A 24,341-nucleotide genomic window follows, 5' to 3' on the forward strand; every position below is an offset into this window, starting at 1 on the left:
GCTCCTGGAACCAGCGGCATGTCCCCCCCTCCAGCTCGGGGCAGCCAGGGGGCTTCACATGCTGCCCCTGCCCGAAGTGCTGCCTCCACGGCTACCATTGGCCGGGAACCATGACCAATGGGAGCTGCAGGGGCGGTGCCTGCAGATGGGGCAGCACGCAGAACCGCCTGGCTGTGCCTCTGCCTAGGATTCAGAGAGGGGACATGCCGCTGCTTCCGGGAGCTGCTTGAGGTAAGTGCCATCTGGAGCCTGCACCCCGACCCCCTCCTGTGCTCCAACCCCCTGCCCTAGCCCTGATCCCCCTCATGCCCTCTGAACCCCTCAATCCCAGCTCAGAGCATCCTCCTGCACCCCCAACCCCTCATCCCCAGCCCCATCCCAGAGTCTGGACCCCCAGCCAGTGCCTACACCCCCCCCAACCCCCTGCCCCAGCCCAGAGCCCCCTCCCGCACCCTGAACTCCTCATTTCTTATCCCATTCCAGAGCCCGCACCCCCAGCCGGAGCCCTCATCCCATCCCACACCCCAACCTCCAATTTTGTGAGCATTCATGGCCCACCACACAATTTCCATACCCAGATGTGGCCCTCGGGCTAAAAATTTGCCCATCCCTGTCCTAGAAGTACCATGGCCAGGATTCATCAGAGAGACAATAAGGAGATATTTGTTTTTCAAATTTTATCTGATAACTAATGGTTGTAATATGGTTCAGCTTTCAGAGAAGTCACTAAGGACTGACTGGGCACTGATAGTGAATCACTCCCACCTTTAGAGGTGAACCCTCCAGTGAAAGGATGCGGCACGGTGGGGCAGTGAGGAGAAGATTGCCCTGTGGATAAAGAACTAAAATATCCAATATAGCACCTTCCATCAGCACTAAATTAATTTTAAAACACCTCAAGACATGTGCACTAATTACACCTCTACCTCGATATAACACTGTCCTCGGGAGTCAAAAAATCTTACCGCGTTATAGGTTAAACTGTGTTATATCCAACTTGCTTTGATCCACCGGCGTGCGCAGCGCCCCCCCCCCCCCCCCGAGCATTGCTTTACCGCGTTATATCAGAATTCGTGTTATGTCGGGTCGCGTTCTATCGTGGTAGAGGTGTGTATGGCAAAACAAATGGTACTTTGTTGCCTATTTATAAACGTTTCATTTTTAATGGAATTCTAAAGAAAATTATGGATTTTCTGTGTTATTCACATGAAGATAACTGCAACCAACACATTTTAACATTCATGAATTTTATATAAATATAGCTCTAATAATTCTCACTAGATCTGTTGGTCAAAATTTGAAAATAAATGTTATTCAATAGACTTTGAAACACAAAATGTGCTTGTTACTCCTTTGATGAATTGATCTCTATGTGCATAATTTTTGTTTTAATAATTGGTAAGGGTCTAACCATACAGTGGGTCCCACTTACAGGCCCAATCCTGTACCCAGTGTACAGGCTGTGGCTGCTCTGTGGTTACTACTGCAGCCTCTGGGCTACATTGTCTTCTGCGACAGGCATACCCATCCCTATAATTGTGTACCATTTGATCAGTGTTGTCATAGATCCATTGGCCAAGACCCTGTCCACCATGCTAACGTGGACTGAACCTCTGGGAGCATTACTCTTTAATGTGCAGTCAATACAAAACCAGTTTGCAGGCTCGTTGCATCCTACCCTGTTGTTAGCAATTCGTGGCTGGGGATTGTAGGGAGGCAGGATCCTCCCCATAGTAAGTTTGGAAAAAGTGACACTTCTTGGACAGATCTCAATCACTAAATTAACAAATTTCTTTTTTTCTGTGCATAGTAAGAGACAAAATAGCACTTGGCCTGGGTGAGTCAATTAACTACTTTATCTCTGTTTTCCCATCTGCAAAATTAGGACACTGACTTCCCCTTCTATCTTATTCATTGGACCAGTTGTTTCTAGAATAGCATGAAGACAGAAAATACTGCAGTGTGTGTGTATGTACAAATATATATTATTTGTATATTAAACATTATATTTCTTTTTTTAGAAATTTGTTGATGATGAAGTGAGACAAAACTGTTTAATTGACTTACTTTTGGTCCTGGAAGGCCTTCTCCTGGTGGACCTGGGAGACCAACTGGTCCTCTAACACCTGGATCACCCTGAAAATTGATACTTGTAAAAACCACCTACTGAATTCAGGCATGGCTTCATGGGTTTATGGGTTCAATTGCACGCACAGAAATCATGAAACCAAGGGTGCAAAAACACTGATTGTTTTATATACTCCATTAATAGGTATTTATATTGAAACATCATGAAGGAGTATCATTTTGACTGGACCCTAGGCAACACACTTCTTCCGTCAGTGCCAGAGGAGATGTGGGGGGTTTGGAGAGTGAACCCAAACTCATCTCACAGCGATGTTTTCTGTCCTGCAGGACTGGGCCTGGCTGCCCACTGTCGTCATTGCAATCTGGTGCCACTCAGGTTTGCTGGTTGCCTGAATGACCCTTTGTGCCAGATCACAATGCCCAGAGTGGGGAGTTGGGCCCATCCTGAGGGGCAGAAGACACTAGCCTATGCTTTTGGGCTCCCCACCAAATTTATAGTATAGTTTAGTATATAGTGCACCCATTGAATTGGGAAGCTACATCTGCTCCTGAGTGACTACCAGAGTTTCACTTGTTTTTATTATTTCCATTGTCTGCAGTGCTCAATGGGGGACAAAAGGAAATAGAGGAATTAGTTAAACACCAAAGCACATGTCTGAACAAGTCTAATTAAAGAGCAGGGCAGGGTGGGTCAAAGAAAATGTATTAAACTAGCAGTGAGCACTGGCATGTTGTCCATTTTGACTGAAGAACAAAAGACTAGCTCCTCTTAGCTGCTGCAAATGGACTTTGCCATAATGTCACTATAATTTCAGTACTCTTATTATAGAGTGACCAGGGGTTTGAGCCAGCTGCCACTGAGCCAATGGTAGTCACTCCTTTGACTCTAATGGGAGTTGAATTGTACTGCATGTTATTTAGTTACTGTTTGGTGTTTCTCTTTACCCCTCAGGGGCCTGGGACAGCGGGGATTCTGTTCACGTTAGGAGGGAGTTTTATGTCAAGATACATAAAATATGATAAAACTGTAGAAATCCCATCAAAGTATTTGTATACTTCAAATCAGCTTGCCCGCTCCTTTTTATTTATATTAACAATTGTCAGTATATCTAGATGACTGTCATAGGAAAGGGAAGTGATATCCCATTATGCTCTGTACACTCACTAGTCATTGGAAAGACCTATACAGGCAAAAAGTTGACTTTTATCACCTAATTGGTATCAAATTGTGACAGGGATAACTGAGTTCTGAAGCAAAGTTTGAACGAAAGAATGAAACACAGCACATAATAAATATACCACAGTGCACCATTAAAGGGCAATTACATTTATGGTGATATTGCACCATATGTAAAGCATATATCAGTGCTACACATATTTGTTAATTATAGATCTGATCAGGCTCCTATTGGAATCAGTGGGAGTTTTGCCATTGATTTCAACGGGAACAGAATCTGGGCTCTTCCTAAATTTTGTAGATTCCTTTGAGCTATTTCCATTTGTGTACATAGTCCATAGCCATTCATTGCCCTTAGCTAGTGTGACCATGGAATATTCATTAGTAGTTACTAGTATCTCTCAGGAAAATCGCATGAGATTTTCATTAGGCAAATTATTATTTCTATTCTAAACAGGTTGTAAGTGTCCTCTTAAGAGAAAACAAAAAGTCCCTAGGCCATGACTGCGTTGAATATTGAGTGTGTTTGGTCTCTGATATATATCTGATAACAGATATATTTTTGAAAAAATACAGAGGATTATATGCAATAATATATGAAAAAAGCACATTTTCTCTCCATGCGCTAGAAGTCTCTGTAAGGGATAATATTTTAGATACTAATGAATAAACCAAATCAAGATTAAACAGACCTGACTGTACTTTGAATATAACCCATCTGAAGGAAATAATATCTGTGTAAATGAGAATTTGCTTTATACTTGAGTTTAATGGCCTGTACCTTAGGTCCTGGTAATCCAAATCCTTCGGGGCCTTGTTCACCAGGAGCTCCTGGAAGACCGGGAAGTCCCTAATATGGAAGGCACATTAATCTATTAATCTAATCTGAGGCTACATCAACTAGATATACAAAATACTGGCAAACTAATATGTCTCATAACTAGAAATTATGGGTTGTGTTTTCATGGGACACTCTTTGTAAATAACACATTCAATTCTACCTTCAGGAAAGCATGCACTGAAGTCTATGGAACTGTATGCATGTTTGGAGATACAGGATTCTCTGATACCATGACCCAGATGCAAGGAATCCCAGCATCAGATTTCACAAGTGCATCATAAAACATGACAATTTGTATTTTGACATTTACTAACTTCACTTGATAACATTTTGACACTTATCAACTTCTTCAATTCTTAAATATTAGAAATATTAGAGAATTTAATGTAGATCAGTGCTGACTCATCATCATTAGACACTTTAGGCTCTATTCACAATAAATGTTCACTACGTTCTGGAATGTTGGCACATCAGTCATGTAACCGACAGTTCCTCCAGTGTGTGTTGCTGCATGTTACAGGTATGCAAGCAGTTGAGGGTCAGACTGTGCCTGGCTCATGCATAAGCAAAGGAGGGTGTGGATACAAGGAGCCTCTTCTCTTTGAATCCTCTTCACAGGGGCTGGGGAGGATTTGTCAGCCCTAGCTGGAGACAGGGGGCTGAGAGGGGTGAGAAGGAGGAGGGGCCATTTGTCTCCTCCCCACCACACAGGTTAGCAAAAATGGCCAACAGCAGAGGAACGTGCACACTACTTGCTCTTTAAGGGTGGTGTGGTGTCTGCTTTTTCTAGAAGTTCCCTGAGGCAGGATGCCTCCCAGAGCTGCCACTGGTGTACTGCAGCAGTGCAAGCACTGATTTTTCAGAACTGTGGCCTATTGCCACAGTTAGCTCTAAATAGTTTCCCTGGCTCACTGACTAAATGTTCTGTCAGCTACGTCAAAAGGGAAGAACCAGCCCTGCATTAGGATATTAAGGATACTGCTTGAAACATCAGTGATAGCATTAGGAATGTCCCACTTGTAATCTCTTGAAGATTGTAATCAAAATGAATGAGAGGCTTTGCTCCCTGGAAGGAGTTAGAATCTCATGCTTCCCAGAGGGAAAATTTCCCTTTCACTCCCAACACTATGATGAGCCTCTATGGCAGATGAGCCTAGGAGACCCATAAACTTCCTGAGGCCCAACAGCCATGGAGGCTAATTTTCTCTGGTCATGTTTATCCATTCATAACTGGCATGTCAAAAATTGTCTACTTACAGGTGGGCCTGGATAACCATCTCCCTTTGGCCCAAATGGTCCAAGTGGTCCTGGATGACCACGGTCACCCTGATAATAGCAGAAAAATAATTCAAGTGCATGCCCGTACAATAGCTGTCAGGTAGGTTTACATAAAAATAAAACTCCTCTGCAGGATTTGGCAAACAAATACTGTAAATAGCTTTATTTTATTTGTATATTTCAGTTTATCAATGGTTGATGATTTAATAGTGGGCTAAAGTTAGGGGACTGAAAGGCTCTGAGGATTTACAGAGCCTTTCATTTCTGGGATGCCAGTTCAAATCTTGTCCAAAGGGTCTGTAATTACCATATATTGTTACAATTTGGTGGCCTATGTATAGTGAGTTGATGGCCTCAGTCCAATTCCCAATGCTCACATCTCAAATACCACCACTCCAGGCCCTGTAGGAGTTGAGGGCATTCAGCAACTTCCATGATTGGGCCCAGAATTGGCACTCTTGCTGACAGTGTCAGCAGAGAGGCACAGAGACTGAATTACCCACTAACTGCATGGGATAGTACCTGAAGCTGCCAAACTACAGCAGAGCAGTGGGAGGAAGTTAGCACCGCCACTGCATATGTTGTACCTGTTCTGTGGATAAAATGGAGGATTTAAAGGGAAACCAACTTGAAATCCAGTCAGTTTAGAAAAATGTTTTAAAAGTACTTTCAGGCTTTACTTCTGCCCCTGAGTTCCCTGTTAGTTTGTGTGGTTTCAAAATCTCATTTTCTTATATTTTAAAATGTTTTTCACTCTCCTGTTACTGTGTGGAAGACTAACACAGACAACAGATGTCTCTGCCTGACTGTACTCAAGGGACTGTCACAGGCACAAAGTAAACAAAAACTGAAAAAACAGGAATAAGAATAACACCCAACTTCATGGGTCCTTGACATCAAATGTAAATAGCACCACTGCTCAGGTTTCTGGATATCTAGCCAAAATAGCACCTGAATGAAGAGCAGCTGACTAAAGATGAAGCTAGGCAAGACTGAGGGGATGTGTGAAGAGGGAATGTGTTTGTAATAATTTGCCTCTCTTATATCATCTCACACTTTCAAGGGCATCTGCTCTGTGGTCCTTTTGGTAACTATTGGACTCTGACCCACCCATGCCGGTGATCCTATTGCAACTCATATTTAGGAAGGAAGCCACCTCCTGAAAAAACTGCAACAGGGAGAAAATGCATCAACCTATGCGCATGGCACATAAGTTTTTGTCATCACCCAGGTGCTGTGCTATCTGCGCTTGCTTCCCAATGAACACAGAAAGCTCAAGATCGCTATGCAATTGACTTTTGCTAGCTGAGAGGTTGTCTCTCCCTCTGTGGTCATGGCCTCTCACAACAGCTATGGAACAATTAAACTGTCCATCAACATGCAGAGGCTTGTATGTGCCAAAGAGAAAACTTTCACAGCAGGTCCTAGATTACGGAACTCGCACTCTCTCTTGAGAAGAATGGGGACAGACTTAATCATTTTCAGAACTCATAACAAAACTGATTTTTAAACTTAGCTCTCCCTTGATTAGTTACTCACATTCATAACACAACCCATCCACCCATGCATACACACAGAAAAACAAACACACACATAATATCCTTGAAACTACTTAACCTATTTCTCATACTGGTTGTAAAGAAAAAAATGGCAGACTGTCTTATTTTAAACTATTTTAAAATACTTGGTAGTTGCTCAGAGTACAGTAATGGGAGCCATAGAGATAGATAGAAACACATGAATAATAAGAGTTAATAAACTTATTTTGTTTTACTTTCTTTTTTTACCAACATTTAATTAAATATATTCAGGCAGCCTAACCCAAATAACTTGAATAAGCTCCGCTGTGGCTTGGAGGAATATAAACATTCAATAATTGAGATTTTGGTTTCAAGTTTTCAAATGGTTATTTATAAAATGATGAGTAAAGATGGTTTTAAATATCTTTTTCTGGTCTTCCTTGAGGGATTCTGCAAATCTACTGCAGTCATCCACACCGACAGTTATAGGGCATTTGTTGTCTTAGGTTACCGGCTCTTCTACTTACAGGGTAAAGCCAACCTTGGGTTCTCTTATGTTTTTACTTTAGTCTACCAGTTTGGGGTTTACCTTTGCGCCAGGAATCCCAACTCCTGGTTCTCCAACTGGGCCAGCAGGACCAGGTAACCCAATGTCACCCTATAATTAAGAAAATATATATCCTGGTTTAATTAGCTCACCATACTCTTCAATGCATGCTTAATATATTCCATATGTTGATGATCATAAACATTAGGCAGCTTGGAGTGCAGATGTTACCTTTGGTCCTGGAATAGCTCGACCAGGAAGGCCTGGCATTCCAAGACGTCCTGGCCCACCAGGTTCGCCCTACAGCAAATGAAAAAAGTAGAATGGATTTTTATGAGAAGTGGGCCTGAGCAGCTTCTGGGTAGCAACATTTCTTGAAGGATGTTTTAATGTTCTATTAAACAAATCGCAAGTGATCATGGACAAGTTCTAACTAGTGCAATTATACTGGTTACCAGCATAATACTGATTCCTCAATGGAAAATGGAATTCTTCTTTTTTCTAGTTCATTGTACAATATTTAAGGTTAGAAGATCCTTATACTAATGCACTACAGGCTCAGTCCAAAGTACATTGGAGTCAATAGGAAGACTCAATGGGCTTTACTACTGAAATAAACTGAACACTAAGAAATTCAGCCATACAATACAAGATTTCTGTCTCAAAATACATGTGACTTAGATTTCTTAAATGTTCTTTTCTCTATATTTTACCCCTTTTCAATTTTTCCTCCTCTTGTTTGTTTGTGAACATCAGAAGAGTTCATAGAAAGCTGGAGGAAAGACATGAAATTGCTAGAGATGATAGGCTTGATTCTCCTCTCATTCTCTCTGGGGTAAATCAGGAGTAACTTAAAGTAAATGAAGTTACATTAACGTGAAACCAGTGTAAATAAGAGGAAAATCAAGCCCTGTCAATTCCATATGTATCTATTGAGACTAAGACAGTCCCATGACTGTGTTATCCAAGTACTTCCCAAACATTTAAACATAGAAATAATAATAGTCTTCCAATTCTTTCACAGCTTGTAGAAAAAATAGTGGGATTAGTTTAAACAAATCTTTGTTTGTGTATATGTAGTGGGTATGTTATGTTCCCATATGTAAAGAACTTACTGAGCGAATCCTTAGCTGAAGTTTTGTATTAAGTACTGAGAGTATTTCCTTTTGTGGTCATTCATATCTCTTGCAGATTCTCAAAGCATTGCAGTTATGTTTGGTGCTTAGGACAAACCAGATCAAGGGTACCAGAGGGACTGCAGAAGTGTGTGGAGGGGGAGAAGCAATCAAAATGGGCCAAATTTGAGTGGCGTTGCAGCCCCGTGTGCCAGTTTCTATGTCACTGACTCAAATTTGGCCTGGCCACCCTTCCGTCATGATTAAGGCTGCGAGTCTTTCACAGAAGTCATGGATTCTGTGACTTCCCAGGACCTCCGTGACTTCCGCCGCTGAAGTAGCTGGTGCGACTGATCCCAGGGCCGCCTGAGCAGCTGGGGCGGCCCTGGGGCCAGCTGCACCAGCCACTGCTTGGGCAGCCCTATGCAACTAGTCCCGGGCGCTGCCCCGGAGCAGTGGTCTGGGAGCAGTAGCGGCGGCGGGGCCCCCGAGCCACCCTCTGCATGAAGCAGCAGTGGCGGTGGCAGGGTCATTGTCCGTCTCCCCACCCAGGAGCAGCGGCGACCACCAGAGCACCCTCCCTCCCTCCCCCGCCGTGAGCAGCAGAATCTGCTGGAGCGCCCACCCTCCCCCATTTAGTTAGGGGTATTTTTAGTGACTTTTTGTTTATTGCCCATAACCTGTTCATGACTTTTACTAAAAAATACCCGTGACCTAATTGTAGCCTTAGTCATGATTTGGATCAACGTTGAGACAGTGTATGATATTGCAGCCTGATGCATGGGGTCTCAAGTCTCCCACTCAGATTTGGCCTGACTGCTTTTCTGTCTTGCCAGCAGGGAAGAGGATCTGCCATTACACCACCCAGCTTCAGTCAGGGCCAAGGAGAGGGCTTGGGCCTTCTGCTCCTTTCACCTCCAGTCAGGGCTGGTGCAACCACTAGGCGAACTAGGCAGTGGCCTAGGGCGGCAAGTGGTTGGGGGCGCCCGGGGCTGTCCTCAGGCATAGGCAGCTGGGTAGGGCACCTGAAAATTTGGGACACCACTGGGTCTTAGTGTCCACCCTACTGGTTTTCCTATCCCTGTTCTGACCCTTCCTGCAGGCTCTGAGTCTTCGTGGGAAGGGGATCTAGCAGTTAAAAGAGAAACAGTCTCCAGCCTGCCAGACCTATTAGCACAACACTGAAACTGTTAAAGAGCCATTCAAGGGGTAATGAAGACATTTAACAGGCATTTGCCAACCCCCAGGTATCTACTGTCAGTTTCTGAATGTACTGACAAAACCAGTTGTGCATGACTAATATTTACTCAGAACATGTCAGTCTACAGGACCTTAGTTTAAAATTTGCTTTAAAATAGGGTTACCATACGTCCTCTTTTTCCCGGACATGTCCGGCTTTTCGGCACTCAAACCCCCGTCCGGGGGGAATTGCCAAAAAGCCGAACATGTCCGGGAAAATGGCAGCTCTGCTCCTCCCCGACTCTTCGGCTCTGTTTAAGAGCCAGGCTGCCCGAGCGCTACCGGCTTCGGGCAGCCCCGTGCCTCCAGACCCTGCGCCGCCGGAGCCCGGGAGGGGACGTGCCTGGCCGGCGGCCTCCAGCCGCAGCTCTGCTCCTCTTCGCCTCTGTGTAACTGACACAGTGTCAGTTACACAGAGCCACCGCGCCGGGAGGCTCTGCTCCTCTTCGGCTCTGTTTAAGAGCCGGGCTGCCCGAGCGCTACCGGCTTCGAGCAGCCCCCGTGCCTCCGGACCCTTCGCCGCCGGAACCCGGGAGGGGCTGCCCAAAGCCCGAGCGCTACTGGCTTCACGGTTTGCTGGGCAGCCTCCAGACCCTGCGCCCCCGGCTGGGCGCTTCCCCTCCCGGGCTCCAGCTGCGCTGGGGAAGCGCCGGCTGGGGGCGCAGGGTCTGGGGGCTGCCCGGCAAACCCTGAAGCCGGTAGCACTGGGGCAGCCCTTTCCCCCTGGCTGGGAGTGGAAGGGAGGAGGGGGCGGAGTTAGGGTGGGGAAGGGGTGGGGCTGGGGCGGGGCTAGGGGTGGGGAAATGGGCGGGGTCAGGGCCCGTGGAGGGTCCTCTTTTTTTATTTTTGAGATATGGTAACCCTACTTTAAAAATATTTCATGAGCGAGTTGGTGAAGATTATAAAATCACATCTCTAAAAAATCCTTGCATAGATCTTTAGATGCACAATCATCTTTAGCCTTAAATGCTTGGATCTTCAGACATATGGTTTTTTAAATAAATTCTTCAAAAGACCACCCTTATCTAAAATACACATTTTAATTACTATAGTAAAAAAAGACTTCCAAAGTCTTCCTGTCCTTTCTGTTCATCCATTTCTCCCTTGGGGGGGGAGGCATGGATTCTCCTGTTTCACCCCCACTTTTTAATGGCCTTTTCACCCCACCATCTCCACCACCGATGAGCTATATCTTTGACTTGAGACCTAAATTATACAGATACAGTACAAAACTAAGAGTACTTTAGCACCGGCAGGTCCAGGTACTCCTGTTGGTCCCGATAATCCACGTACACCTCTCTGACCTTGATCACCCTACACAAATGAAGAAACATTATTCTACATTTTATCAATATGGTTATCAAAAAGTCATTTGAAAGCTCTTGTAAAAATCAGTCAGACCAGGGCCACACAGGTCTTTTGGGGACCCAGGGCAAAATCTGAAACTGAGCCCCCCCTTCCAAAAATTACTACCACTGAAGGAAGGTGGGTGGAGGAGTTAGAGAGCAAGCCTACCCTGTACTCACCTCACAGGTGTGGGTCCTATCACACAGGACTTGGCCTGCCTCCCTGCTCGAGGTGCTATGACCAGACATGCAGGGTTGCAGCAGCACTCAGTTTGGCCCAGTGACCCCTGCCTCCATTATGACAGAGGGGTTGCTGGGCTAAATTTCAGTTAGTCATTGCGACCTCACTCAACAGGTTGCAATGCCACTCACTCAGATTTGCCTGACTGTTCCTCTGTCATGATGGAGGGGTTACTGGGCCAAACCTGAGCGGTGCTATCACCCCATATGCTGGGTCACAACACCACTTGGTTTGAGGCCCCTCTCAAAAGTGGGGCCCAGGGCAAACTACCTGTTTTGCTCCTGCTGCCCTAGAGGGCCATGAACTCAACAGGGGCCTTATTCTATAGCTGCTGCACATGAGAAATTTCCATTAACTTCAATGGGAAGTCAATTAATTCAACTTCAATTGAAGTCAATGGGCCAAATTCTCCTCTAATTACATCTGTGTAAATCAGGTGTAGCTTCTTGAATGTCAATGGTTCTACACTGGTATAAAACCATTGTGAACCAAAAGGAGTTGTTTGCTTGCATCAGCAAAGTCAAGTCTAGTGAGTGGAATCAAATAGAGAAATCATTTACATGAAATAATTTTAATAAAAAACCACATAAATAATTGGATACTCATTTTTTATAGGTAAATACACTATACATCTTTTTGTCTGTCAAGGAAAATTACAAGCCAGAACACTCACCCTGATTAATCTATTTATATACTTCTAGACAGAAAAATGCTAAAATCGAGTGTAGGTGGTAAAGGGATAACTATTAACACATTATTAGAACACAATTATAACAAAAATACACATGAGATAGTGGTTCAGAAAACCTAAACATTTGAAATTCTGGAAAGTTCCAGCCCCAGCCATAACGGTCTCTTTACCCTGTAGGATATCACCTAAATATATTTCCTAGAGAGGAAAACTTTTGAACTCATCTTAGATACAGTAATCGCCATACTTCACTTTCCCATAGCCCTTAAAATTTATTGTTATGGTGACCCTCAATCTATGTAAAGAGGACTGGATGTGGCTTCATCCAGACACTGTCAACACAATTTTTTTCAGGTGTCCAGAGGGATTGCTAGAGAATGATCAGAGGTGTTTCATACAAACATCTATTTGCTACTCGTCTGAGTAAGGATTACTCAATCTGAGTAAGGGCTCACATATCTGAGGATCTGCAGGATTGGAGCCTGTAGCAGTGTGTTGTATTGCTACTGGATTGTTGGGCTGCCCAGCTCCACAATGAAAACTTGCCTTTAATTGTATTTTATCAGTTTCACTACATTTTTTTTATTGAGCTAAGACTGAAACCAACTCTGCAGTCAGCCTATTTCACAGTATCATTCATAAAATCACATAGTGCACTTTTTCTTCACTGGATTTATTTATACTCCACCAAATGGGGAAAACTGTGACAAATCTATTCCCTGAGCATTGCTTTTGCTAACTTTAATTTTCACAAGGAATTCTTACCTTCTCACCCTGTATTCCAATCCCTGGAGCACCCTCGGGACCTCGAAGGCCAGGTACTCCTGGCTCCCCCTGTAATGAAAAAATCAAATCAGCACTTGAATTTAGTTGTATTTTTAATTAGTTTTATTATTAAGTTGTAAGGCTGGAGACAGAAGTCCTCTCTCTAATCATAGAAACTGTATACTCAGGTAGCAGGTCCTGCATTGCTTACTCAGAGTAAGAGATACCTCAGAAGAGTTTGTATATACATTTGTTATAAGATAAATTCTGAATTAGTTTGAATAAACTGCAGCTCAGAAGGAGCAGGAGTGGAATCCTGGCCCCTTTAAAGTCAATGACAAAACTCCCATTGACTTCAGTAGGGCCTCAGGTTTTCAGACAGCCTCATTTATGAACTCTTGCAGGGATGCACAAGGTGACATGTTTCTGGCGATAAATGATGTCATGCTCAGTACATTATTTTTAAATAGGTAATGCAAACTTTATTATAATGTTTAGCCACTAGGTGGCCCCTTGCATAACATACTTTACCTGAGCTGGTAATAGCTAGAGCAACAAGTGCAGAGGTGGGCAAACTACGGCCTGTGGGCCACATCCGGCCCAAGGGACCCTCCTGCCCGGCCCCTGAGCTCCTTGCCCGGGAGGCTAGGCCCCGGCTCTTCCCCTGCTGTTCCCCCTCCCCCACAGCCTCAGCTCGCTGCGCTGCTGGCGCAATGCTCTGGGCGGTGGGGCTCTTGCAGATCTGTGGCCTGACCCGGTGCTCTGTGCTGCACGGTGGCATGGCTGCCTGTCCTGGTGCTCTGGGCAGCATGGCTGTTGTGCCGCCAGCCACTGGTGCTCCAGGCAGCGCGGTAAGGGGGCAAGGAGCGGGGGAGGGGGGTTGGATAGAGGGCAGGGGAGTTCGGGGTGGTGGTCAGGGGGTGGGGGTGTGGATAGGGGTTGGGACGGTCAGAGGGCAGGGAACAGGGAGGGATGGATGGGGCAGGGGTCCCGGGGCGGCTGTCAGGGGACAGGGAACGGGGGGGGTTGGATGGGGCAGGAGTCCCGGGGGGGCCATAATGGGGTGAGAAACAGGGGGGTGGGGGTGTCGGATAAAGGGCGGGGCCAGGCTATGCCTGATTGTTTGGGGAGGCACAACCTCCCCTAACTGGCCCTCCATACAATTTTGGAAACCCGATGTGGCCCTCAGGCAAAAAAGTTTGCCCGCCCCTGAACTAGTGCATTAAAGTGTCTTAGAGTATGTCTACACACTGAAAATGCTTCGGCGGCACTGCTGTTGCACTTCAGTGTAGACACTACCTATGCCGACCAGAGGGGTTTTTCCATTGGTGTAGGTAATCCACCTCCCCAAGAGGCAGTAGCATTATTTACACTGGAGGTTAGGTTGGCATAGCTATGTCTCTCAGGGGCATAGACTATTTTTCCAGGTCTGTAGAAATAATGTACTTGAAAGTCATAACGTGTCGCAGTATTATAGAGAAACTATATTTGTCAAAGGAAACACTGACAAAGGAAACACAATGAACTTATGACTGCCTGATGGACCTTCAGCCTGGAGCCAAGGTTCCCTCGGTCATATATATGCCTCTCTGAACCAGAACTTCAGGCTCTTCGCACCTATCTGCAAGAAAACCTACAGAAGGGGCTTATCCATCCATCCATCCACATGTCTGGTGGGGCCCCGATCTTCTTTGTTAAGAAGAAGGATGGCCCCTTGAGGCCCTGCATTGATTACTGGGCACTCAACAAGGTGACTATTCAGAACTGATATCCCTGCTTGCTGTCATCCACGAACAGGGCTGCCCAGAGTGGGGGGCAAGTGGGTCAATTTGCCCCAGGCCCCGCAGGGCCCCCGCGAGCCCTGGCCAAGAATCCCTTTCCTGGCTAGAGGCGCTTTTTAATTTTTACTCACCCGGCGGCGCTCCAGGTCTTGGGCGGCGGGGGGTCCTTCACGTCGCTCTGGGACTTTGGCGGCACTTCGGTGGCGGGGGGTCCTTCAGTGCCGCGGAAGACCCGGAGCCAGTGAAGGACCTGCCGCCGCAGACTCAGAGCGCCACCCGGTGAGTACAAACAATGCAGCGGGTGGCACCTTTTTTTATGTCCGCTCCCCTGCTTTGCTCCAGACCCCCTGAATCCTATGGGTGGCTCTGTCCACGAACTCTTAGATTAACTGCACTCCACTTGAATTTTCACAAAACTAGACCTGAGTGGGGCCTATAACCTAGTATGTGGGAGAGGGAGACGAGTGGAATACAACTTTCCATGCAAACTATGGTCACTTTGATTATTTGCCTTGGAACCAGCCCTGTTCCTGCTTTCCATGACTCCAGATAACACAGTTCTGACCCTTAGCTCTGCTTCTTGGCTCTGACTCTTGGCTCTGGCATGTCGGCTCTGACAACTAGGCCTGACTGCCTACGACCTGGTCCCCTGACGACAGGTAACTCAAAAAATGGCTGAACATATTTCTGTGAAAGATTTCCCTCAAAATATACTTTTGGGCTGAGAATTTTGAACCTCCCCTCCCCAAAAATTAATTTATTCATTAATTAATTTATTTTTGAGAAAGAAAAAAGGCATTGTCATAAATATAAAGGGAAGGGTAATCACCTTTTTGTATATGGTACTATAAAATCCCTCCTGGCCAGAGGCACAAAATCCTTTTACCTGTAAAGGGTTAAGAATCTCAGGTAATCTAGCTGGCACCTGACCAAAAGGACCAATAAGGGGACAAGATACTTTCAAATCTGGGGAGGAGGGAAGGGCTTTGTTTTGTCTGTTCTTTGTCTGTCTGTTCTGTGTGCTTGCCGGAGACAGATCAAGAAGGCAAGCAATCCAACTCAATTAGAATTAGTAAGTAATAATAAGGGAATGCGTTAGCTTACTTTTATTTTGGCTTGTGATTTTCCTTGTCTAGAGAGAGGTTTTGTCTAGAGGGAGGTTTATCCCTGGATTTGTAACTTTAAGATTTTCCCTAGAGGGGAGATCCTCTATGTTCTTGAGTCTTTTGTTATTCTGTAAAATACTTACCATCCCGATTTTACAGAGGTAATTCTTTTACCTTTTCTTTAATTAAAATTCTTCTTTTAAGAACCTGATTGATTTTTCATCGTTTTAGGATCCAAGGGTTTGGGTCTGTGTTCACCTGTACCAATTTGTGAGGATATTATTCTCAAGCCTCCCCAGGAAAGGGAGTGTAGGGGCTTGGTGGGATATTTGGGGAAGGTAGGGCTCCAAGTGGCCCTCCCTAAATGTTTGTTTAAATCACTTGGTGGTGGCAGCATTACTTAATCCAAGGTATAAGAGAGAAATTGTGCCTTATCTCATATCAAATTCTGATATCATTGGCAACATGGAAACCCCTGTTAATAATTGTGGACCTGTGATGGGATTAAGGTGGCTCAGAAGGGCCCAATTAATCATATAGACTGCACCTGGGGAAGAGACAGGGACTGATAAAGGCTAACTGATGATGAAGCCCAGCTGGGCAGGGGAGGCTGAGCTTGTCTAAAGCCAGGAAGTTTGGAGCAGAAGGGGGCTGCTACAGTTGAGGCTAATAACATACATCAGGGCAGGGATAGGCCTAATGAAGTGTTTCAATTTAGAGCACTATCTGGCCATTGTGGCTTAAATGGAAATATTTTTTTGAATAAATAGACCCAATGGACTATATGGGTTCTGTAGGGTGAACAAAACAATTGATGACCTTTTATAGGTATGTAAGGTCTTTGATAAAGAAAGGGAGAAACTTTGAGAAATTTGAACATTTTAAGGTAACAAAAATTACGTTGTTATTTAGTAAAAACATTGGGGAAATGGGGCATTATTAAAAGGCACTGTTACATTACCTGAAAGACACAGGGCAGAGAGAGAGAGACTATAAATGGCTAAGTAACGAGGAACTGTAGTTGGTGGCAAGTATAAACTATTCAATAAAGTCTGCTTCGCCATACAAAAGAGGAAAAAGAAGGGGGCTGCAGGGAGATGGTCTGCAATCATTCTTTGGAAAGGATGAAACCCAGCAGGGACCATAAGCCCTGGGGTCTGGGCCCTGAAATGATGGTCAACCCAGAGGGTTTTGGGTAAGAAAGGCTTGAGCAAGGCTAGGTTGAAAGTGGTCCAGAGAAATAGCAACAGTGTCTGGAATTGAGCAGACTGGCTGCTAGGCATAGGGTCACTAGGCTGAAACCTGGCATAGCGGGTGGGCCCATGTTCGTGTACCAGCCACTGGGAAAGTGGCATAAGTTTAGAATTGGCACGGAGGACTGCCTGGGACAGTGTGCAGACTGTTGGTCCAGAGGGACTTTGGTATCCTGGAAGGGGAGGACTGGACAGTGACCTGGACGGAGGGCTGAGTCACAAAGAGGGAGGACCCTGAGTCCACAGAGAGAGAGAAACCATACTCCATGGTGTGAGCAATCAAAGGACGGGACACCAGACTGGGTGAGAGCTAATCTCCTGACTCAGTGGTGAGTGTACCCCATTACAGAACCTCATTGAGACTTTTCAACATGTGTAAGGTCATCACTGCACTTGGATCTCCCTTTCTCCATGAGGAAAGTGCTCATCTCTTCCTCAGCAGTGTCAATCCCTTTGTCCCAGACTCCATGGAGGGCTCTCTGCTGGACCAGGGTATCAGTATGAGGGATGGGGCAAGCAGTACATGAGCTGAGGGAGGAAGGGGAAAGTTGAGGACAAAGAAACACACAAACCTTTTGTCCTGGGGCTCCATCTTCCCCTGGAAGACCAGGCAGACCTGCCAGTCCTGAAGAACCTGGCTCACCCTGAAATAAATAATGGAGATAAATAAAAACATGTCCATATCTTAAATGTAACTATAGTACCATTATCTCTTATAATCAGGGAAACCTCTTTTTTTTTTAAAAAGGCTCCTAATTTTTTTGCAAGAAAAACCTTTAGGCATATGAGATCAAATCTTGCAGTCATTCTGTACACAGAACTTCTCTGAATTCCAGACACGGAAGGAAGGAAGGATCAGGAAATACTGTACTAACTGATTATTAAGAGCATACATTGTATATTAAGGATAAATTATGTAATGAATGTTAGTTATTAATTCTCCATAATTATATTCAATTTACTTTTATTTAAAAAGTCACTATCCTATTATTTTAACAGCCCATGGCTACTGCACTCCCCTGGCTGCTCAGGGTCTGCTGATGTGGCTGGCCTGTGCTGGGCACTAAGGTAGCTCCGATGCCCCCTTACTCTTGTGCACAGTGGTTGTGCAGCCAGGCTGAATGAGGCCTAAGCACCACTGAAGCCTAAGTATTGGCTAGGCATCTGGATTGTTTCAGCCCTATGGAATTTGTCTGCAAGCGTGTAGTGCTAATAACATTTTAAAACATACATTTTTGGATGCCGTTAAAAGTTAGTGGCCAAAGTTTTCAAAAATAGGAGTTTAAAGTTTAGCTCTTAAATCGATGTTTTAGTGCCTACAGGTGGGATTTTCAAAAGTGCTTAAGTAATTTAGGAGAAGGAAAGAGCTCTTTATTAACAGCATACCTTTGAACCAGGTTCCCCAGGACCTCTTTCTCCCGGAGCTCCAGTTTCTCCTGGCAAGCCTTGTTCTCCCTTAAACCGAAAATGTTTTTGAAGAGCTTTAACACCAGAAAGATAAGACTACATTTTCTTGGCAGCTTACATTTACAGAAAGAGCATTCAGCTTAATAAAAATGCATTATTTGAAGTCCTAGCTTTTTTAAATTTTGACCTAAAGGGCTAGATTCTCCAGTGTATTGTCTACTTCATCCTTTCTTGGGAAACTTGTCACTGGACCTGATGAATGCTGTAAATGTATGAATAATGTAGCAGACATTTTGAGAGCACATCTGACTTTCAAATACACTTTACTCTTGTCTCTTTATATCATGAGTAGAGCATATCCCTGCTATTAATCATTCCAAATGTGTGAGGAGCGCTGTGCTGTTCCCTAGTTACTTTTCTTTACCTGATAGAGATTGCTAAACCTGTTATAACCATATCAAACTCCTAATGATGTGAAAGGATTCAGAATTGGGACTCTGTGATGGGGTGACTGGGACCATGAAGGGGTTAATGTGGATCTGAGAGCCAATTAACATACCTGGCAGTACCTGCAAGAGAGAGAAGGCCAGGCTTAACTGATAATGAAGTCTGGCTGGTGGCAATTATAAAGCCAGGAAATTTGTAGGAGAAAGCAGCTGTAAACACCAACCTGAAAGAAGACTGAGAGTGGTACTAAAATTGTACAGTAGTATATGAGGAAAAGGTGAGGAACCAATAGGCTGGAAGCATGTGGTTATTGTTCCAGTAAGGAAACTAGGAAAGCTGTGATCCAGACCTGATGCATGTAGTCTAACTGCACTTACAGCACGTTTGAAATGGTAAAAATGATAACTGAGAGATTGGTTTCATACTTTGAGAGAAACAGACTCCTAGGTAGCAAGCAGAGTGAGTTTAGGAGGGGAAGGCGCACAACTGACCATATTGTAAGGATAAAAACTGAAGAATAAAAAGGTAAAAGAACTAAAGAATTTATAATCACTTTTCTGGATATTGAAAAAATTATGATATAGAGGGAGGGTTAACTTCATAAAGTGGCTACCATGGGTATAAAAGGAAGAATGTATAGGGGTAGAAGGGATTTCTCAAGTAAAAGAACTATGCAGGTCAGAGTAGGGAAAGCCTACTCCAGTATATATATACTTACAAATGGCACTTCACAGGAGAGTGTCATCAGTCCTACTTTATTCAACATCTTGGTAAATGATCTTCCAAAAGAGATGAGTGTAGGAATAGGCATCACTTTATTTGCTGACTACTGTGCCATATGGCCAAAACCATAAACCATAAAATAGCTGCTTAAGAGTAAATGAAGCACTAATGAAGTGTGTAGAATGGGGAAACATGGGATTTTAAATTCTCAATTGATAAAACTAAAGGAATAATATTCACAAAAAGGAAAATTTAAAAAGATTATAAATTGTATCTATAATGGACAGCAAATAAGTATAGTTAAAAGCTTTCAAATTTTTAGGTGTAGTATTTGATAGCAAGCTCACTTGGAAGGATCATATTGACATTAGAGATAAATGGAAAGGCAGATTCAAACGACTTAGAAGTATTTCTGGAACCCCCCATGGTGCAGATAAAAAAGCAGTGGTAATGCTATTCAGAACACTAATAAGACAAATTATTGAGTATGGGTGCCAGGTTTTCAGATTGGCATCAAAAACAAATTTGAGAAAGCTTGACTCAGGCCAAGCTCAGGTGTTGCAAATTGCATGTGGTGCCTTCATAACAAAGCTGCTGTATGTACTACAGATAGCTGTGGGTGAAATGCCTGTTACTTTAAAAATGAAGCTTTGGATTTGACCTTTTTGGCTAAAGTCACTGGAAATGTAGAAGATGGAAACACCCAGCTAATATATGATAAATGCTGGGAATTAAGAGGTCAATGTATAGGGCAAAAATGCCTCATGTAAGTAGGGTTAAAGCATGGACAAATGATCTTAGTGAAAAGAAAGACCAAAAAGAGGTTAATCTAGCACTTTGGGAAAATGCATAATAATTGGAAAATTATACCTCTTAAGATAGATATGGAATTGTATAATAAAATTAAGGGAAAAGGAGTGTTAAACGTGCAAGATATGGCATATCAATATGGTTTCTGATAAGTGAGATGCTACCACCATATGCATACTCATGGCGCCAAAGAACAGGAAGAGTGGGAACAACATTCTGCATTCCTTCATTCAAGAAAGCTGTGAGGCAATCAAATTTTGTAGATGTTTTGACAGCCGAACAGGCAGGGATAATGCTGGCATTAAATTGGGTATAGAGGTGTGCCAGCTGCCATTGTCATCCTGTCTGATCCGTTATCAAGACTACTGGTGATCAGAAACAGCACTTCAGATAGCAGAAATGATATATTTATTGAAATATTACTGTTAACAGAATTGATGTAGTTGGGTGTAATCATAACAATGGCATGGATTCCAGTGCATGTAGGGCAGTGGGCAATGAGCTGGCAGACCAAGTGGCAAAAAATGCTGTCAAACATGAGCAATCTGATTTAGAGATCCCTTTAAATAAACTGGAGTTTAGAAAACTAATTTAAAATGACTCAGAGGAATGGCAAGAAATATGGGCAAAAGAAACGAAGGGAAAAAGATTCTGTGAAATGTGCCCAAGATTTGAAAATGCTGATGTACTCCAAGGCCTTGAGAGAGAATGTGAAGTGGGTCTATTTAGAATTTTAACTGGCATTGTGGCTTAAATAGTAATTTGTTTATTAGATTCAAACATAAAGATGGATTATGTTGGCCATGCAAGGTCTAGTAAACAATTGATCGTCTCCTTTAGGAGTATAGAGTGTACCATTGAAAGGGGGTATTGTATGAAAAACAGAGGCCTTAAAGTATCAACATTTTCACTGCAACGTCTAGTAAAAGCATCAGAAAAATGGGTCCCCATAAAAAAAAATTGCAATTCTTTTAGCATACTGGGAAAGGTGAAAGACTTTAATTCAAGAATTAATCTATAGTGTCCAGAGCTTGGTGGTCATAGACTCAGCAAGTGAGTCTGCCGCACTATAAAACACAAGCAGAAGAAGAAGAAGAAATGGGCTGCAGGGAGATAGTCTGTGGTCACTCTCTGATGGATAGAAATGGTAGGAAGCAATCCAGGGAGACAGCAAGGAGTCTGAGGGAGTATTTCTTGGCTGCCTGCCACAGGGTTCCTGGGCTGGAACCGAGAGTAAGAGGAAGGGTCTTGTTCCTCTTACCAGCTACCGAGGAAGGTTGGTTGAAACTCCCTAAGGTAAGGTGTATAAGGACCTCAGAGCCCAGAGATAGAAGGAATACCTGTTGTGAAGGCACTGAACTATAGCTAGGTTGGACTCTGTTACCCCGGAAGGGGTGGACTAAAACATGACCTGAGGGCCGAGCTGTGGGAAGAGAGACCACTGCAGAGATGGAGCGACCAGTGGTAGGGGGTACCATATAGGTATGCTGCTACTATGCCACACCTGGCCATGAGGAGGTGCTTCTGTGGTGAGTGAACCCCTTTATAGGCCCATATTTCTTGCTCATATTGATATTTCTTTTCAGAAAGCCCCTTTAAATCTCCTGTCCCAAAAGCTTTCATGGTGACCTCTTTCACCAGCAATTCCATCTCTTGGATAAACTCTTCTGGACTTCAATTTTGACACCTAAGAATGTGATCCTAATTAAACCTTGTGCTGCTTTCTAATATTCTAAATGCACAATATTAGATGAAATATAGGGAGAAGCAACCAGCACAAGCAACAAGAACAGAAGGCAGTCTAAGACAATGACATGCTGCTCTGGAAGGGGTGCAATGTGGTCAGGAAGAGGGATACTGCTGTGTGAGGCCTGGTGCGATGTTCAGTCAAGCATAAAATATTCTTCTGGAGAGATCGGAAGAGATCAAAAGCGCCTGCAGCCTATGTATGGAAGCGCAAGTATGAAGTAGAAAATCCCAGTCTCTGGCATATAGAGTCCTAAAAGGTTCCTTGACAGCAGTAGGCCATAGAAAGAAACTAGGCACATAGCATTTGTGTGGGTTTAGCAAGGCCTTGTAATGGGTTAGGGGCCCAAATTTCCTACGATAATATTAATACAGAAAAGTAATAACTTATTGTAGCTGAATCAGTGTACCTATTTACTTTCAATACTTTATTAAGAATCATCATAAAATTAAGCCATTTCTTATATGTGACAGTTAATGCTAAAACCAGAAATTTCCATTGTACCTCTTACATCAGTGAATTTCCTTACCTTTGATCCAGGTAGCCCTTGTCCAGGTGGCCCTCTTGGACCAGGCGGTCCTTTTGGGCCTTCTACCCCCTGAAAAGATTTTAAAATTAATCTTTAAAATTAAAATATTCTCCCAATATTACAGAAATGCTTTAAAAATGAAAACCCCACCTTTTCTCCTTGAATCCCAATGCCAGATAACCCAATAGGCCCAGGTAAACCAGGTGGGCCAATTTCACCCTGTTGAACAAAGTACAATTGCTTAACGTTGTAAAGATATAGAAACAATTTGGGTCAGATCCTCGGCTGGTGTACACTGGCATAGCTCCTCTGAAGCCAATGGAGTTACTTCAATATACACCAGCTGAGGCTCTGACCCTACACCTTCTCCACATTTCTTCTTCTCCTGCTTGTGTTTTATAGTGCGGCAGACTCACCTGCTGAGTCTATGACCACCAAGCCCTGGAATCTCCATCACTGGAGACTTTTAAGAGCAGGTTAGACAAACACCTGTCAGGGATGGTCTAGATGGTGCTTGGGCCTGCCATGAGTGCAGGGGACTGGACTTGATGACCTCTCGAGGTCCCTTCCACTCCTATTATTCTATGATTCTAAAGAATCCATGTATACATCTTTGCACATGCTGGTCAGCTGCTTTAAACGACTGTTACAGTCTCTTCTCCCCTCCCGCACCCTCTATTCCAGATCTTAACTTTCCCACAGAATCAATCACTTTTTGTACCGTCTCAAATTTTACCAAGAAGAGATCTTACAATTGGTTGGGGCAGTTTATTGGCTATAAATCTCACCACAAAATAAGTATTGTGCGGCTGCTATTGTAGATACCAAATTCTTTATTTTGCTTCATTACATCTTTTGTAGCTAATATCAACACCCACTGCATTCAGATTCCTTTGCAATTTGTTAACTGCCTGACATATTTATTGCTCACCTTTTCACCTTTTATGCCAGTGCCCGGCTGGCCACGAGGTCCTTTTGGACCATCAAAACCACGCTCTCCCTATATGAAAAAAATTACATGATGTTAACTTCAGCAATCCATGGTTATTTACTCTCTTCAGTACAAATCAGAGAGACGTGGTAGCATAATGATGGAAATCAAAACAAGAACAAGAAGGCAGTGCCTGAATTTCTTTGTTTCTTGGTGTACCAAAGAGGTCTTCTTTTCAGACAAGAACACTCCTCAGTGTGAGACTGATCACAAAAAAGAAATGAACAAGCTTCTCTTTACCCTTCTTTTCACTTCAAGCACATTAGGCTTAATCCTGCTTCCATTTAAATCAATGGTTTAAATGTCAGCAGGGCTAAGCCTCATAACCTTCTGAGGGCTGACTTCTGCTCATTTACTCATGTGAGTAGTCTTGGTGAAATAAGGTAAGCAGGATTTGAGCCTCATTGTTTTGCCTGAATAAGGATTTCAGCACTGAGTCCACATTGCATCATTGTTTCAATATAATAATTTGAGAGAAGCAAATAGCTTTCTCAGTATGGCAGCCAAGCATTAGTGATGGAAATGGGAGGTGATAAGAAATAGACAAGGGGTATTAGTGAAAAAGGGTTAGTCACACACAAAGAATTTTTTAAAGAAAATTTAACTACAAAAGGAGGTCTTAAGGAAAATGCAACTTAATAAGGAGAAAAAGATTGAATTTCTTTGTATTTCTATTACTAAAGCATATAGGAGAAGCAC

The 24,341-nt window shown here is 43.7% G+C and overlaps 1 protein-coding gene across 4 annotated transcripts in view; it reads right to left on the bottom strand.

Moving 5' to 3' along the window:
• LOC128845807 (collagen alpha-1(XXVIII) chain-like) overlaps nucleotides 1–24,341 on the bottom strand; it is a 66,464-nt gene that overhangs the window by 9,594 nt on the left and 32,529 nt on the right. For all 4 annotated transcript variants that reach the window (XM_054044861.1, XM_054044859.1, XM_054044862.1 and 1 more), the window contains 12 exons: nucleotides 23,583–23,651; nucleotides 22,802–22,870; nucleotides 22,652–22,720; nucleotides 18,375–18,443; nucleotides 17,561–17,632; nucleotides 12,849–12,917; nucleotides 11,048–11,119; nucleotides 7,683–7,751; nucleotides 7,494–7,562; nucleotides 5,364–5,432; nucleotides 4,047–4,115; nucleotides 2,068–2,136 (listed from right to left, as the gene is read on the bottom strand). In XM_054044861.1, coding sequence (XP_053900836.1) covers nucleotides 2,068–2,136; nucleotides 4,047–4,115; nucleotides 5,364–5,432; nucleotides 7,494–7,562; nucleotides 7,683–7,751; nucleotides 11,048–11,119; nucleotides 12,849–12,917; nucleotides 17,561–17,632; nucleotides 18,375–18,443; nucleotides 22,652–22,720; nucleotides 22,802–22,870; nucleotides 23,583–23,651 — 834 coding nt within the window. The remainder of the gene's footprint in view (nucleotides 1–2,067; nucleotides 2,137–4,046; nucleotides 4,116–5,363; nucleotides 5,433–7,493; nucleotides 7,563–7,682; nucleotides 7,752–11,047; nucleotides 11,120–12,848; nucleotides 12,918–17,560; nucleotides 17,633–18,374; nucleotides 18,444–22,651; nucleotides 22,721–22,801; nucleotides 22,871–23,582; nucleotides 23,652–24,341) is intronic.

The sequence above is a fragment of the Malaclemys terrapin genome, chromosome 11 (genome assembly GCF_027887155.1).
Source record: "Malaclemys terrapin pileata isolate rMalTer1 chromosome 11, rMalTer1.hap1, whole genome shotgun sequence".
Taxonomy (NCBI): domain Eukaryota; kingdom Metazoa; phylum Chordata; order Testudines; family Emydidae; genus Malaclemys; species Malaclemys terrapin.